At 37.9% G+C, this 15,114-nt stretch overlaps 1 protein-coding gene across 1 annotated transcript in view; it reads right to left on the bottom strand.

Annotated features, from left to right (window-relative positions):
* The window catches only part of LOC149286005 (proprotein convertase subtilisin/kexin type 5-like), a 352,398-nt gene that overhangs the window by 89,041 nt on the left and 248,243 nt on the right, over positions 1–15,114 (bottom strand). Inside the window, exons 16-20 of the mRNA XM_089494526.1 lie at positions 13,682–13,875; positions 8,821–8,905; positions 7,458–7,555; positions 6,070–6,199; positions 3,289–3,404 (exon numbers count right to left, since the gene is read on the bottom strand). Of these exons, the coding sequence (XP_089350652.1) occupies positions 3,289–3,404; positions 6,070–6,199; positions 7,458–7,555; positions 8,821–8,905; positions 13,682–13,875 (623 nt within the window). The remainder of the gene's footprint in view (positions 1–3,288; positions 3,405–6,069; positions 6,200–7,457; positions 7,556–8,820; positions 8,906–13,681; positions 13,876–15,114) is intronic.

The following is a 15,114-nucleotide window of genomic DNA, read 5'->3' as shown; positions in this document are numbered from 1 at the left end:
CTGCCATCTGTCAAATGTTAGCTGGTACTCTCCCAATAAAAGTTTGCTTTCTCTCTGCTTACTACAGCAGAATTGGAGGACATTAAACACTCTCTTCAAATTGGTCACACAATTAAACTAACGTATAAAAAATATATCCCTTGTGTAAAAGAGAATGTGGAAGAAAAGGCTTGCAATTCAGAACTGCTTCTTTAAAAAGTATGAAGTAATGAGATACAGAAGTTGAGAACATGTGAAACTTGAGACCCTCCAGATGTTGTTGGATTTCAATACGTATAATTCTTCACCGTAAGTTATACTGGCTAATGAGAGTTGCAACCCAACAAAATTTCAAGGGCCACAAATGCCCCAACCCTGATATAAATCATTCTGGAAATGAGTTTATGCCTGAAAAATAAAGGATATTCATGTGAGTATTGTTTTTGTTAACTCTCACTTTAGTGGCAAACAATGTGAAGCATACAAAAGATAAAATCTGCTTTTAGTATTGCTTACATATGGTGTCATTGAAGTTGAAAGCTATATATCGTAAGAGACTGAATGGGCTTTAAGCAAAATCTTTTGCGAAACACTACGCCCACACCCATCCACTCACAGGATTCACAAACTGAAGCCTAGCTGATTTTATGTACTCATTCAACCCAAATGTAGAATTTCTCTGTGAATTACTGTGACAACAGAAATGAGATCAAAACAAACTGAGTAGTTTTTTTTAAAAATTGCTTACAGAGGTCACAAGAACAGGGAAGCAGGAAGGAATTGTTAAATAAAGTGTGAAGTTACTCTGTGTGTGTCAAGGGCAGAAGTCAGGATTCTTAAAGCATTTAGTTTAAACTATAGCTGGATACAAATCATGATCCAAGGAGGAAAGAAGATTCAGTGAGGGTGGTTGAGCACTCAGAGCAAAAACAGAAGGGAAAGGAACTGACACAGTTCATCAAGAGCCGTAACACACAGCTCATAGGTTAGAGCAAGAATAGGAGATATTTGCAGGTGGTATACAGAACAAGGGAACAGCAGGGGATGCAAGGCACAGATGTCTGACGGCAATCTAGACTCTACTCACCATTAAAATATGTCATGAGGTGCTGCCAGCCAACATATTATTAACTTTCACTACTCCCTGTTTTACACAAGCTATATGGAGAGTTTTGGAGGAATACAAACCCAGAACTCTCTTAATCATCTAGGAAATGAGCTGACTGGGTTTGCCAAACAGCTTTATAGTCCACTGGAAACTTGCCTCACTAAACAAGAGGGACTAGCAAGACCCAGGCAACATTAACAGATCTACACTGTCCTATTGTTCCATTGTACATAGTTACTCTAATACATATTAACTCTGAATCATGATCCAAGGAGCCAGATGGAAGAAACACTATTTTTGAGAACAATTATTTTTTCTACTAATATAAATTAAGTCTTCTAGCAAATATTGGAAAATAATTTCTCAGTTGTGCAATATAGCATACTTTAATAAGGGTGAGGTCACTGAAAGAAGAAAGAGTTAACTTAATGATGAAGAATGGATAGTCTTTTTTACACTAGTTTTACACAAGTGACTGACGGAAGGAGGAAAGCAGCATAAGGAGTTAGTGCAGGAGAGACACAGATGTGTTGCACATCTGCATTCATTGCATGGACATAAACATTTATTGCAATATAAAATTGTAGGGATACAACTATCTGTATAAGTTGTCATCTGTGGTGCTGCAGATAATCTAGTAAGGATAATTTCACTGTGTATCACCAGTGGCAAGGATGTCAGGTGTAACACAGTAAAAAAGAATCTATTCACCACATGGGTTGATACTACTGATAACTATTTACCCAAGGTATATGCCTTCACCCCACCCAATATATTAGTTTTTGGTGATTCTTCTTTAAATATTCACCCACTGCTGTAGCAAAAAAGAGCCACAAGCCCTTTGTATTTTGTTTTTTTTAATATCACCTGCAATTTAAACCACCATATTTAGACCAATGAATAGTTATGCTGGAAGACAAGTAAGACCTCAATTCTCAATTAGCACAGTTTAGGGATGTCTCGTGTTAAATTATGAGGATCCCAATTCAAATATTTTTCTCATCATAAAAAGGTTTGGATCCTAGAAGTTATTCAGGTAAATCAGTGATAGCAATGGTATCACAGTGCAGTCACAGTGATAGTAGGCATTGGGATAGAAAGACTATTCATAATGGGTTTCCAGACAGTCAAGGAACCCTGCAGAAATGGTAATAGACCAGTGAGAATTTTGCAAAATTGTCTCCCAGTATTTTAACATCCCAAAGTTTAATGTAAGAATTTTTCTGTGGAGAAAAACATTTGCTCCCTTTGTGGTGAAAAAAACCCTGTGTATAAAACATTCCCACCTCCTACAAAGAGACCATATGTTTTTTCTCCACAAAACATTAAGATGTTAGAATATGGGTAGAATACTGTGGAAGAATATTCATTTTTTTCCTCACACAGCGTAGAAAAAACTACTGTAATTATTTGTCCTCATGTGTAAGAATGAAATAATCAAATAGCCAGTGTTGTAAATAATGAAGTTGGAAAATAATGCTATTTCCAACAATTATTTTTCCTATTGTATTACAATGAAAATAGATATGACTCATTTTACAAAATACATAGACAGAAAGCAAAATTATCTTTCAGAGCATGATATAATACTGGATATGAAATGTACATTTCTCCAAATAAATAGCAAAATTATTAGCTTCTCTTTCTTCCCCCAGAAGTTCTCATCTTGTTGTCCTACAAATAAGTCTTTAAAAGAGTGTCAAGCTGGAGGATGCTTACTACTATAATCAAAAGACATTATATAATTTTCTGTCCCCTGCTCCCACACTTAACTGTTATTTCTGATAAACAAGAAGCTATAATGGGAAAACAGGAGGCCTAAAATGGAAGACCAGAACACTTGAATATCCCATAGAATTCTGTGAATGAATCAGTATGATTTAACAGTAAATACTTTATCTGGAAGCATGCTATAAATTGGAAAAGTGGAAACATCTCAACATGAATACCATGCAATATGGCTAATTAATTCTGATACATAGATTATTTTAATTAGCAAATATGCACACTTACATATACATACACTTTTTAACAATGAAACAATGTATAGCATGTGGTATTTCTTCCTGACAATTAAAAATTTGAATTAGCTGTAAACCATTTTTTCCTATGTGCTATGAAACAATTTTGCAGATTCTTGAAAGAGACAGAAAATATTTTATTTTGAAATTTATATATATATATATATAAAAACCACTCACCATCTTTACAGACTAGACCAACTACACAGAGACCTGTATCTAAGAGGTAGCCACTTGGACAACTTGTACAGTTTTTCTCTCCTGGACCACTGCACCCCAAACAGCTGGCATCACATCTTAATGAAAAAATGACAAGACATATCTTAAGTTAACTGTGGACATTAGAATCACACTCTCTTACAATTAACTACTGCTTTACATTTTCAGCTTCACAAAAGAATGATAACTGCATTGTAAAAGATTCTAAAATTTAGAAATTAACAACAAAGAATGAAAAGTGAAGATAATATAGTGAAATATAGGGCATAGCTCCATTTTAAGCCTTTGGGATTTGGGCCTATGGAGTTCTCTGCCATAGAATTTAATAAAGCTCTCAGGCAGACATTACTGTTACTGCATTAACTACATACAGCTAAACCAGGGGTTGGAATTGTGTGGTCCTCCAGATGTCATTTAACTACTATTCCTAGCAGTCCCTAGTCAGCATAGCCAATGGTGTGGAATGAGTTGTTAAATCAACAACATCTGGAAAGCCACATGATTCTCACTCTTTGGATAAACTTAAAGTCTATTTTCACAGTAGACATCTTAACCTTTTGACCAAAATAAATCCTCTCTTTTCTACAGAAACCTGGTAGTGTGCTTCCTAAGATGTACCGGGATAGACACCACCACTAGAAACAAGCTTACAAGATGAAAGAAATTAAGAACCATATTGAATTTTACTTTTTTTTAAAATGGGCAAACAATTTCACATGCTGTAGCTTCTTAAAGTGTATGTAAAACAGACACATATATACTGTATATGTAACTTTTAACATTATGTAACATACAGCATTCATAATTAATTCCCCATTACAGTGGACCCTTGTTATACGCTGGAGTTTGGTTCCAAGATCCCCCGTGGATAACAAAATCCATGGATGCTCAAGTCCCATTAAATATAATGACATATCAAAATGGTGTCCCCTATAAAAATGGAAAATCAAGGTTTGATATTTGAAATTTATACTTTTTTTGAACATTTTCAAACCATGGATGCTTGAATCCATGTATAAGAAGGGCCAACTGTATTTTCTATTATTTTTTGGGGTGGCAATCTCTTGTGAATAGCGCTTTCTCTTGTATAAGCATGCACTGTAGTCTTAAAATTTGGGGGCACTGTCCCCTTTCTTTTAACTTACAGTTTTTATAATTCAGTCAGGAGACTCATGCATATGTGAAAGAATGCTGTATAAATATGCCCAAACATAGTCTGATTTTACATGGTAGTATAAGATTGCCTGAGTGTACAATTCTTAAATATCTATGGCTAAACAAGCTTAGATACCATTCCTAATACTCAGAACACCCCCCTCCAAAAGCAACTTCTCCATAGCTTTTTACTCAAACCAAGTTTTGCTTCCCAACAAATTACTCTCTACTTTCTGTACAGCTTCTGCCTCAAGCTCAACCTGTTGTTTCTGGCTCATTTGATGACTGAGATTAGGGATGCTCAACATTTGGTCCTGGATGTTGTTGGCCTGCAAATCCCAGGTGCTCTAGCAGTTTAGCCAAAGTGTGAAGTATCCTGGGAGTGAATTTCATCTGGCAGTTGCATGATTTCCACCACTAGTATCAATGCTTTAGGGTAGGAATAGAAATCATGTGGGCATCCAGATGTTGTTAAACTGTAAGTCCCACTAGCCTACTTTGGTGTCTATGGTGATGAATGTTAGGAATTGTACTTCAACCACATTATTTTCTACCACTGTTTTAAAGACAGCTTCCTGATGTTCTACCTCTGGCCCTTCTTTGGGTTGAAACTCCCAAGTGCTAGGCTGTTGCCTACATGTAGATTCAGCAGACTATTGCACCAAGGCTTCACAATCTCTTTAGCCATTGTCTTTTAGACTTCTCCCAGCAGGTTTCTCTCAGATTAAAGGCTCTGCTTCTTTAGCTCAGAGTCCTGCTTTCTTCAATTACCAGGTCTTCAGGTCCTCTTCTAACAAGCAATTATCCCCCACTGACCAGATTCCTTACTGACTTTTTATTCTCTCAGACCAGTGAAAATCTCAGACTCAGGAGTGCTATCTGCTTCTTTTCCCATTTGGAACTGACTGCTTTAGCCCAATGGAAATCAGTGATCTCCACCTAAACTGTAAAGGGAGGAAGTGGGAAACTTCTCCCACAAGACTTTAGTCATGGCAGTTTTTGAAGATTGTACATTTCTCCCACCCCTGCAAATCCCAACAGATGTAGATAATGTTTGGCAATTCAGGTACCTTGACGCCTTGTGGCTTCCACTTCTCTTTTGTTCCTAGATTCTGCCTCTCTCTCTCTCTCTTGACAAGTTCACTCTATTGTTCTATTACTATACTGAAGAACTCATTTTCTTCCTGAACCTAGTAGACTTCATTTTGAGAATCTCAGACTCAGAACTAAATTCCAAATGGTACACTTCATTTTACATCATGGTAGCATTAATTCTACCCTGGAGAGGGAGAAAAGTTATCCACTCCTTCCACAATAACATCTCTCTCAGTAGAGCTACTAAACATCCAAACAAAAGTGTGTTTTATGTCTTCTAGCAGTCACTGAAATCTTAGAGAAATAAATACCATACATGAACACACATGAAACGTCCATATAAATTTAACACATGAACATTTCATTTAATAGGGTACTCCATGGCAGCAACAATTTCCCCATTTAGTCATACTTTACACATTAAACTAGTACATTTGTGCATTTGGTGCATTAAAGCTAATAGAACACAGATTTTAGAGAACAACCACTAACCTTTTGCAAGTTTTGTATCCATTTTCTAGAGACTGATCAAAATAATAGCCATTGTTGCAAGCTAGCACACATCTTCCATTCTCCATAAGATACTCTTCTGTGCAGTTTAGACAACCATCAGCTCCTGGGCCTCAAAAGCCAACAAAACAGAGTACATATTGACATATCCTCAACAGGGCACAAACAGCAGATATACTCTTTTTAGACTTGTGCAAAGAAAGATAAACAATTGCTGAAAATATATTGGCTGAGACTGAGAGAGCAACGCATGAAATGCTGGCATTGAGGCAACACTCTTCTGTTTGTACACTGAAGTGTCATGAGCTGCTTATGCATCAGAGAACTACATGTTTCCTAAATGTTTAGAGAACCTTTTGCAGTGACCTCCAAAGGAGCAGAAGGAGAAGTTGGTGGTAATGGAAATCTAGATGCACCAGTGCATTTTTAGATCTCAGGAATATTTTCTGTAGATGAATGTAATATATCACAAAATATAAAAGGTACCAATGAAATAGCCTCATCATATAAAATCTCATTTTGTTGGATGAGTTTACAAGTAATTACATGCTATAAGTCATTTCACGATAAGTATTTCTCCTCTTAGACTGCTTGCCATGGATGTTTTTAGGTTGAAAGAAACAAAGATCCAAAAAATTCTTTTTACAGCAAATTCCACATATAGTGGGACCTCCACATTTGCTGGGGTTAGGGGTGCAGGACCCCCATGAAACTGGAAAAAAGCAAATAAAAAAACCCCTTTTTTAACCTGAGAGAACATCTCTCCAGGAATATCTAAGTCCTTCACTGCACCTCTGTGGTCAACATCTGCCAGAAGCTGATCACATAATAGCACTGGAGGATCTACGAATGCCTACAGAAGTGTTTTCCCTAAAAATCTCTAGGTCCTCCAGCTTGACTTCATGGTCAATGTCTGACAAAGTTGTCCTGGAGGACCTAAAGATTCCTAGAGAGAATATATTAATCAAATCCCTGAATAATCACATCCACAAATGTCAAAATTGCAAATGTGGAGGGCTGACTATATTTATATTACAAATAGCAAATCAATTAGCATGTGAAAAATATAATAGGTCAATACTTTGATATTTCTTGGGAAAATTATTGTCTAAGAAAGTGTATGTCATGTTATCATCCGAATAGTCCATGTGACTAACTAAAAAATTAATGCATATGAATGTTTGATTACATTCAAGTAGCATTTACATCAATTAGAAGAACCATTGCTTGATATTAAAAGCATATTATGAAAGTGTTCATCCTTAATGGTAACACAGAAAACAGTACTACAATGCACATTTTACAGAAATGTTGTGACAATATTGCAGGAGGGATCAAAATAATGAATTACTTAAAAATGTCAGAAATACCTGCACAAGAAGCACAGGAATGGTGGCATGGTTCACAGTCCCTGCCATTGTAATATTTCCCTTCTTCACAGCGGATAACACATCTGGAGCTCTGTAAACTGCAGAGAAACACAAGAATGGGGAAAAAACTGGTTAGTTAAGAACAAATAGAAACTTCCAGAATACTACAGTGTGCACCCCCCCCCCCAATGTATTTTATGAGAACCTCATTGTTTTAAAGTATCCTTGTGGTAAATCTGCAAAATGCAGTCATGTTTAAGTTAACTGAAAGCAAAGGAGTGTGGCACTGAAATGCTTACACATGAGTAATTTCCATTACGCTATGCCTACTAACTGGCATCATCATGCATAGAACACATTTGTACAAATAGAACTCAGATCACACTGATAAGAGAAATAGGATCATTCTTCTGTAACAAGTCATAGAATCACAGAATCATGGAATCTTGGAAGGGACCACTAGTCCAGCCCCATCATGCAGGAATATGCAACAAAAGCACTCTTGAAAGATGCCTCTCCAACCACTCTTCAAAGAGCTCCAAAGATGAAGAGTCCTTCACCTTTCAAGGCAATCTATTCCACCGTCAAACTACTCTTACAGTTAAAAAAAGTTCTCCACTATTTTGAGGTGGAATCTCTTTCCTTATCATTTGAATCCATGAGTTTGAGTTCTAGTTTCTGGAACAGAAGAAAACAAGCTTCCTCCATGACATTACTTCAGATTTTTAAATACAGCTATCATGTCATTTTCAGTCTTCTGGTTGTTCCTCATAAGGCTTGGTTTCCAGACTTTTGATCAATCAGCTTGGTTGCCCTTCTCTGGACATATCCAAGTTTGTCAATATCCATCTTGAACTATGATGCTCACAACTGAATACAGTATCCCAGATAAAGTCTGACCAAAATACAATAGACTGGTACTAATACTTTCCTCAACTGGGACACTATACTCCTGTTGATGCTGGCCAGAATTGCATTGGTTTATTTGCCTGCTGCATTACAATGTTGATATGTTTAGTACATGTCTACAACAAGTGAACAAGTGGATGGGTGAAGATGCACAATAAAGATTTGGAAGCAATTGCAAGCACAAATTAATTCATAATTTCTTTTTCTATATAAATGTTTTAATATTACTTGCATATGAAAATGGAAGAATGGGGCTTCATCTTTCAGTCTGCTCATATTAAAGTCTTCATTCGTGTATTGAATTATATTATCCTTTATCCAGGAATATACAATGAAGCACTGTCACATTTGCATGAGGTTAAATAATGATATCATATAACTTTCATTGTTGTCTGTTCATAGATACAGATGCTTCCTTGGCTATCATGTAGAATGTAAAGTATTATTTCCTTACCTTAGGCCATGTCTGCATTCTGTACAAGTTTGAAATTCAGTGCATGTCTTACAGTTTTCACTGCATTTACGACAGACAATCTTATCTGGAAAGAAAGAAACGCAGTTCAGGAAAAAAAACAGTCCAACTACATCCAATAAAATGTTATGGTTGTGTCTCATTGCTTATTGCTTTATCTAACCTGATATCATAAATGGGAGCTAAAAGGCTAAAGGAGTAACATTTTCCAAATACTTTCAATTATGTCTATATATCTAAGATTTTACCTCACTGAGGGAAAACACTACATAGTAAACTCTACTTGGCATAACTACACAGCATAACTCTTTTTTCATTGACAGTAATCCTATTCAATTATGCCCAAAATATCAATATACATTTTAAAATTTAGGGCTTTATTTTCTCTTCCTGCTGAACAGCAAATTATCACTGATAATTCGGCATTATACAAATAACTTGTTTTGTGTACCTGTGTATGTACTTAACAAAACTAATACTATTAATAAGTTATACTATATCATCAACATTGTACTGTACAGAATTAGAATGCATACAAAAATATTAAATACATATTCCTGACTGTCCTTACTGAGGAATTCAGATCTATATGTTGGACAAAATGTTATGAAAACTGAGCAGAAACAGATATGCTAGTATAGGCAGTGAAAGCCTCTTCAGGGGACCTTTTCCTGCTCATCAGCTATAACCTTCAATCAGCACTGATCCTCTTTCTGTGCAGCATAGAAGAGAGCAATCTTTCCTGCTAGAGGTAGATCACTGCCTACCTCTATGGTCTCTCTGCGGCTGCTGCCACACTGCACAAATAAAGTAGTTTGACACCACTGTCACTTCCATGGCTCAATGCTATGGAATTCTGGGATTTATAGTTTGGTAGGGCACTTGACCTCTCTTACAGGGAAGAGTAAATACCTCACAAAACTGCAAATCCCAGAATTTCACAGCATAGAGTCATGGCAGTGGTGTCAAACTGCTTTATTTCTCCAGTGTGGACACACTCTGAGTGAATGAATGGTGTACATTTGAACAACCTTAGAGGCCACATGTGGGTCTACTGTTCACATGGTTGCTAATGTGCATGCCTAGAGTCAATGCAGACTAAAAAAGAAGCAAGTATCCTACAAATACATTGTATGTTCACTACTAATCTTAGTAAAAGGAGGGGAGAAGCAGAAATACAAATAAGATAGACCAAAGAGAGGGAGGGGGTAGGATAGCTTAGGTCAGTAAGAGCAAATTCAGCTGCTACCAAAGAGCATATAAGCAGTAAGAACACATTTGAACAAAAAGGCAGGGCATAGTTTTAAGATAAAAAAGTATAAATAAGTAAAAACAGATAGAGATTAAGGCTGAGAATCAAGATATTAAGAATCAAGCTCTAGAGAATCAGGATCAGTTAAATTTGTTTTATTTAACAGATCATGAATTGAGCACTATTTCCCCCGTCAAATTATTCTCTGGCATAGGATGTAACTCAGATATTGTGCATTCTACTATCAGTGTACGGATGTTAGTGAGCCCTTCACTCTCACTAATCACAAAAAACCTTACGTAAAATAAAAAGTTACCCTGTATTTGAATTAAAAGAAAGTTTTACCTGTTAGATCTTGTTTTATACATTGGGGGGAGGATGATTTGTCACAAATTTGTAAACATTGTGAGTGATATATGTAAGTTGCATTAAGACTGCTTTATAGGCACATATGAAAAAAAACTATTAATGCTATCCCTCTACTCTCAAACTTACACTGAACACTGGGACAGCGTGATTATTCAAAAATATTTGAAAAATACCCAAACAATGTGTTTTTCAAGTATCAGGAAACCTTGATAAGGAGACTCCTGGACTGATGAACATCTTTCCTCTGTAAAAAATTCATACTTTTTTTCCCACTGAAAAAAAGCCCTTTCCACATTGGAAAAAACATTATCTGCACAGAAAATGTGATTCCTATGCAAAAATTTACAAATTTTGCACAGAATGTTCCCAACTACAGCATTTTCTGCACACTGAACATCATTTTCTGTGCTGAAAAGTATTTCTGTGCAGAAATATTATTTACCATTCAGATAATTCTGTTTTCAGCTCAGAAAATCCACATATGCAAATTTTGTGTGGAATAAGTTGTGAACTGTGACTAATGTTCAAAAACTGCCATTTTTGAACACTCAGGGGTTTGAAAGATGGCCCCGAAGGGGCGGCCTCCAGCTGCCCTCTCCTAGCTGGATTGGGGCTGCAGCAACTTCACACTATGGCCCCGATCCGACCTTTTGAGGGCGCAAAAAGGAGCCCTCGAAATGACCCCACAGCCGCAGCGGCATGGTTATATGGTGCTCCTTTGGTGCTGCATCATCTGGATGCAGCGCTGGGGCATGCCATGACACCACATGCTGTCTGGAGTAGCGCACAGCATCAGGGCACCCGGGGGGGGGGGGGAGAGTCATAATTATACCTTTAAATTACAGTATCATATGCACAGCCTCAATGCAGTTACATATACTTAGTTTAATGTGGTTGAAGTGAAAATTTGATAAAAAGTTTGGTAAAACCCTGGGACATCTCCTTTCGCCTCCCGCTGAGCTGTACCCCACTCACCCCATCTTTTAATGGGTCAACAGCTGAAAATGAGTCCAAAACAAAAATACTCCACATAGAATGTGTGGAACCAAATAAGTCTTGAAAGGCAGACTTACAGGCAAAGGCAAATAAAGTCAGGAATCAGTACAAGGGTCAAGCCAAGAGCAAAGGCAGACAGTCCAGATCAAGGGTTCCAGAAAAGTAGCATGGCCAAGTCAGTCCTCCTTAGTGCAAGTGGTCTTGATAAGCTGACATTTTCCATAATGCCTCCTTGAGCACCGGAGGCATGCCCTTAGTCTCTGACTAAGGGTAGGTATATGCTTGTCCTTGTCCTCCTCCATGTCCACAATATTAGAAAGCCCTGGTTTGGCTCCTGATTGTCTTCTAAAGCCACTGCCTCTGCTGGAGCTGTCAGGGCAGAGCTAGGACAAGGCTGAGGCTCAAGTTCAGGCTGAGGCTCCAGCTTAGCCTCAGAGTCCTACCCTGAGTCCTCAGCCAGGCTGGGCCTGACAGCAACACAGAAAAATGCCACAGCCCATTTCTACTAAAAGGCAGGTGTTTGGGAGCAGTGGTGTCACCTTCCTTTAGGGTATCACCTGGTGCAGTTCAACCCCCCCCCCCGCCATCCCTCTAGCGACGCCACTGCTCCACTGTTGAAACTATATCAGATGATGCAGAATATTGGGCAGCATTCCGACTGAACAGATGCCAACCTGTGTTAACTAGGAGAGCATTCTCAAGGAAAAAGTAGACAAGCTTTCTGCAAGAATTTTTCAAGAAAGCTTGTAAACAGCAAATCAATTTCAAGCCTAATGAAGACTTTATTGCTCGTTACTAAGAAAGACAGAAATTGAGAGCTGGAAAAAGAAAGCTTGCAGAAGAGTAGGAAACTCGAGTTGAATAACATTTCTTTAGTTGGGCCTGGGGGCTGGGGGCCCTTCTAGACTGATCAGAGATCCAGGAAGTGAGGATTCTATGGCGGGATACAGAACGCCCAGAAAGGGCGGTCTCCCGCCACCCTGCTTTGCTCTGCGAGGGAGCCACAGCGGACAAACCGCACGGCTCCGTTGCAGAACAAAAAGAACCTGCAAAAATGGGTTCTTCTTGTGGCACCTTTGTGATGCCGCAATGGTGCACGTGCGGCATCACAAAGGCGCTGGATGTGCAGATGCTAAGCACCCATTATGTCAAAATGGCGGTGCCCATGTGTACAGGGCACCACCATTTTGATGCCCCCGTCCCATGCTAGGGGTGAGGCCAATATGGACAGTGCATCCTCGGCCAACCCCTAGCACATGATGGGAGTGCCGCAAAGGCCCGTATAAATCGGGCCTATATGATTATTCCCAGAGTATTTGCAACCTGCAGCAGCCAGGAATTACTAATGTTCATTGTCTCCTCCTGCCATTCAGAGCTACCAGGAATTTTCCAGCACTCTGCTTGCAAAAATTTTGCATGTACTGAAGTTGCAGAGCCAAAAAAGGCATCTTCACCAACTTACCTTCATCATTGTTGCTGGAATACAGTTTTGGAGATAGGACATCTTGAAACAGAACAGGTTTATTATGAGCTAATTAAAATTCATATGGGGCTGGACTGGTGTAAAAAGCTGACTATTTTTCCTCCCCCTCTGCTGAGTAACTTCACTACACTACACAGAAAATAGATTAGCTAATAGCTTGTTTCCCAAGTATAAAGTGAAAGGTTATCTAGAGTGTGAGAGGATGTTCTTAGTTGCTGTGCCTAGACTGTGGATCTTCCTGCTAGGTCTGTCTCATAACAGATTCACATATAAGTTTGTCAAAAAATAAAGGCCCATTTGTTTCATTTTATTGTTTTACGATTAAGAGATGGTTGAATTTGTTATACCCATCTCTCCTTTGATTGTAATTGTTTTCTTTTAACTGCTGTTCTTATTTGCTTTTTCTTTTGAATTTTTAAAAATCTGATATAAACTATTTGATTTTCAAGGTGAAATAAAAATGCAGAATATAAACTGTTCAATAAATAACATCATCTTACAATACAGAATATCAGTACAGACATTTTCAGTTGTTTCCAGTATCTTAAAGGTAAAGGCAAAGGTTCCCCTTTGAAAAGGTTGTCAAGACATGTCTGAATGTAAGGAGTGGTGCTCATCTCCATTACTAAGCTGAAGAGCCAGCGCAGTCAAAGACGATTGTGGGATTATGTGGCCAGCATGACTGCACAGAACGCTGTTGCTAACAAACTTTTCTAACAAATAATTAATGTGAAAAAACTTACTATTATCCAGGTAGAAGCCATCTGGGCAGCTGGTAATACAACTCCTAGACTCTTCATTGATATAGTAACCTGGTTTACAAGTATTACATTGATCACTGTGACTTCCAAAACAAGTTTCACAGTTGGGTGAGCATTTTTTGCAACGTTTCTTGTCTGCGCTGTAGTGACCAGGTGGACAGTTGGGAACACAAATTCTACATTGTACAAGATAATAAAAGACAACCCAGGTTATCAATAAATTTGGTAGAAAAAAAATCGTCTAGAACAGTTGTTTTCCAAGCAAGAAGAAGTCTTATTTATGAATGTATAGGCTATAACCAAGGATGGTACAAACCAAATCCTTATGCTTTATATCTACATTATGCTTGGATATAGATTTCTTATCCTCCACCAGGGAGTGCAATATATATATGACTGTACAATGGTTTTTACTGTCAGGTTTCAGAAAAAAATGTGACCCCATTAATACAATAACCCATACTTATTTTCTATATTTATTTCAATGTATATCCTACCTTTATATAGCACAACAGAAACAACAATAAAATTTTCAGAATATGTCTTATAATGATAAAAGTGAAAAGAAAAACCATATACAATGTATACAAGGCACCAAGGGAGGTCACATTAAAACATACTAATATAAACCCTGGCTTTGTTTTGGTTTTTTACATTAAATCAAGTCAGCTTGACAAGATAAATACATGTCCCATCAATCTGATTGTTTAAATAAAATAAGACTTTGCCTGAAGGGCATCATGAAGTGGTGAAGGGAAAGTTCCACAGCTTTGGCACAGCCCCTAAGAAAACCTGCTTTTATGGGCCTGACAAATGTGTCTGACCTTGGCAGGAAGGAGGCAAAGATGTGAAAGACGAACCTTCTTTCTAAGGATCTCTGAAAGACTGAATGACTTGTCAGGCTTTTGTAAGAGAAGGCTGTCCTTCAAATATTCTGTTTACAAAGTAGAGTCGGCTCTTGCCATCCGTAAACTTGCCACCCACAGATTTGATCATTTGACTCATTTACCCCAATGGCTGTGTGTGCATGTGGCTGTGCAAGAAGTGGATATTGGAAATTGGCTGAAGATGATCCAGAATGATAGAACACAGAGAGGGCTTTAAAAACAAACTATCACTCAAGAAACAGGGTCTTACCATTTCCTGTCTTAGTTTCTCTCCCAGCTCTAATCTCACAGAATCCCCAAGATTCTGAAACAAGCTGGGAGTTTTAAAATCCAGCTAATAATATTGCTAATAATATGTAGAAAACAGTGGCTAGTACTGTGTGGCTGCCTCAATATAGTGACAACCCACTAGTATGTTAAATGGTAGGATGGAGCTGCTTAGCTCAGATAATTTGTCATCTATGTCTAAGTACTTTGCAAGAAGCAATCTGCAGCATTCACAGTGTACAACTTGGATGTGGGATCTCC

The sequence above is a fragment of the Sceloporus occidentalis genome, unplaced genomic scaffold, assembly GCF_023333645.1.
Source record: "Sceloporus occidentalis isolate IW3139 unplaced genomic scaffold, rSceOcc1.0.p SCAF_73, whole genome shotgun sequence".
In the NCBI taxonomy this organism is placed as follows: Eukaryota; Metazoa; Chordata; class Lepidosauria; order Squamata; family Phrynosomatidae; genus Sceloporus; species Sceloporus occidentalis.
Note: the sequence above shows the minus strand (reverse complement) of the source record. Positions and strands in the feature narration are given on the sequence as shown.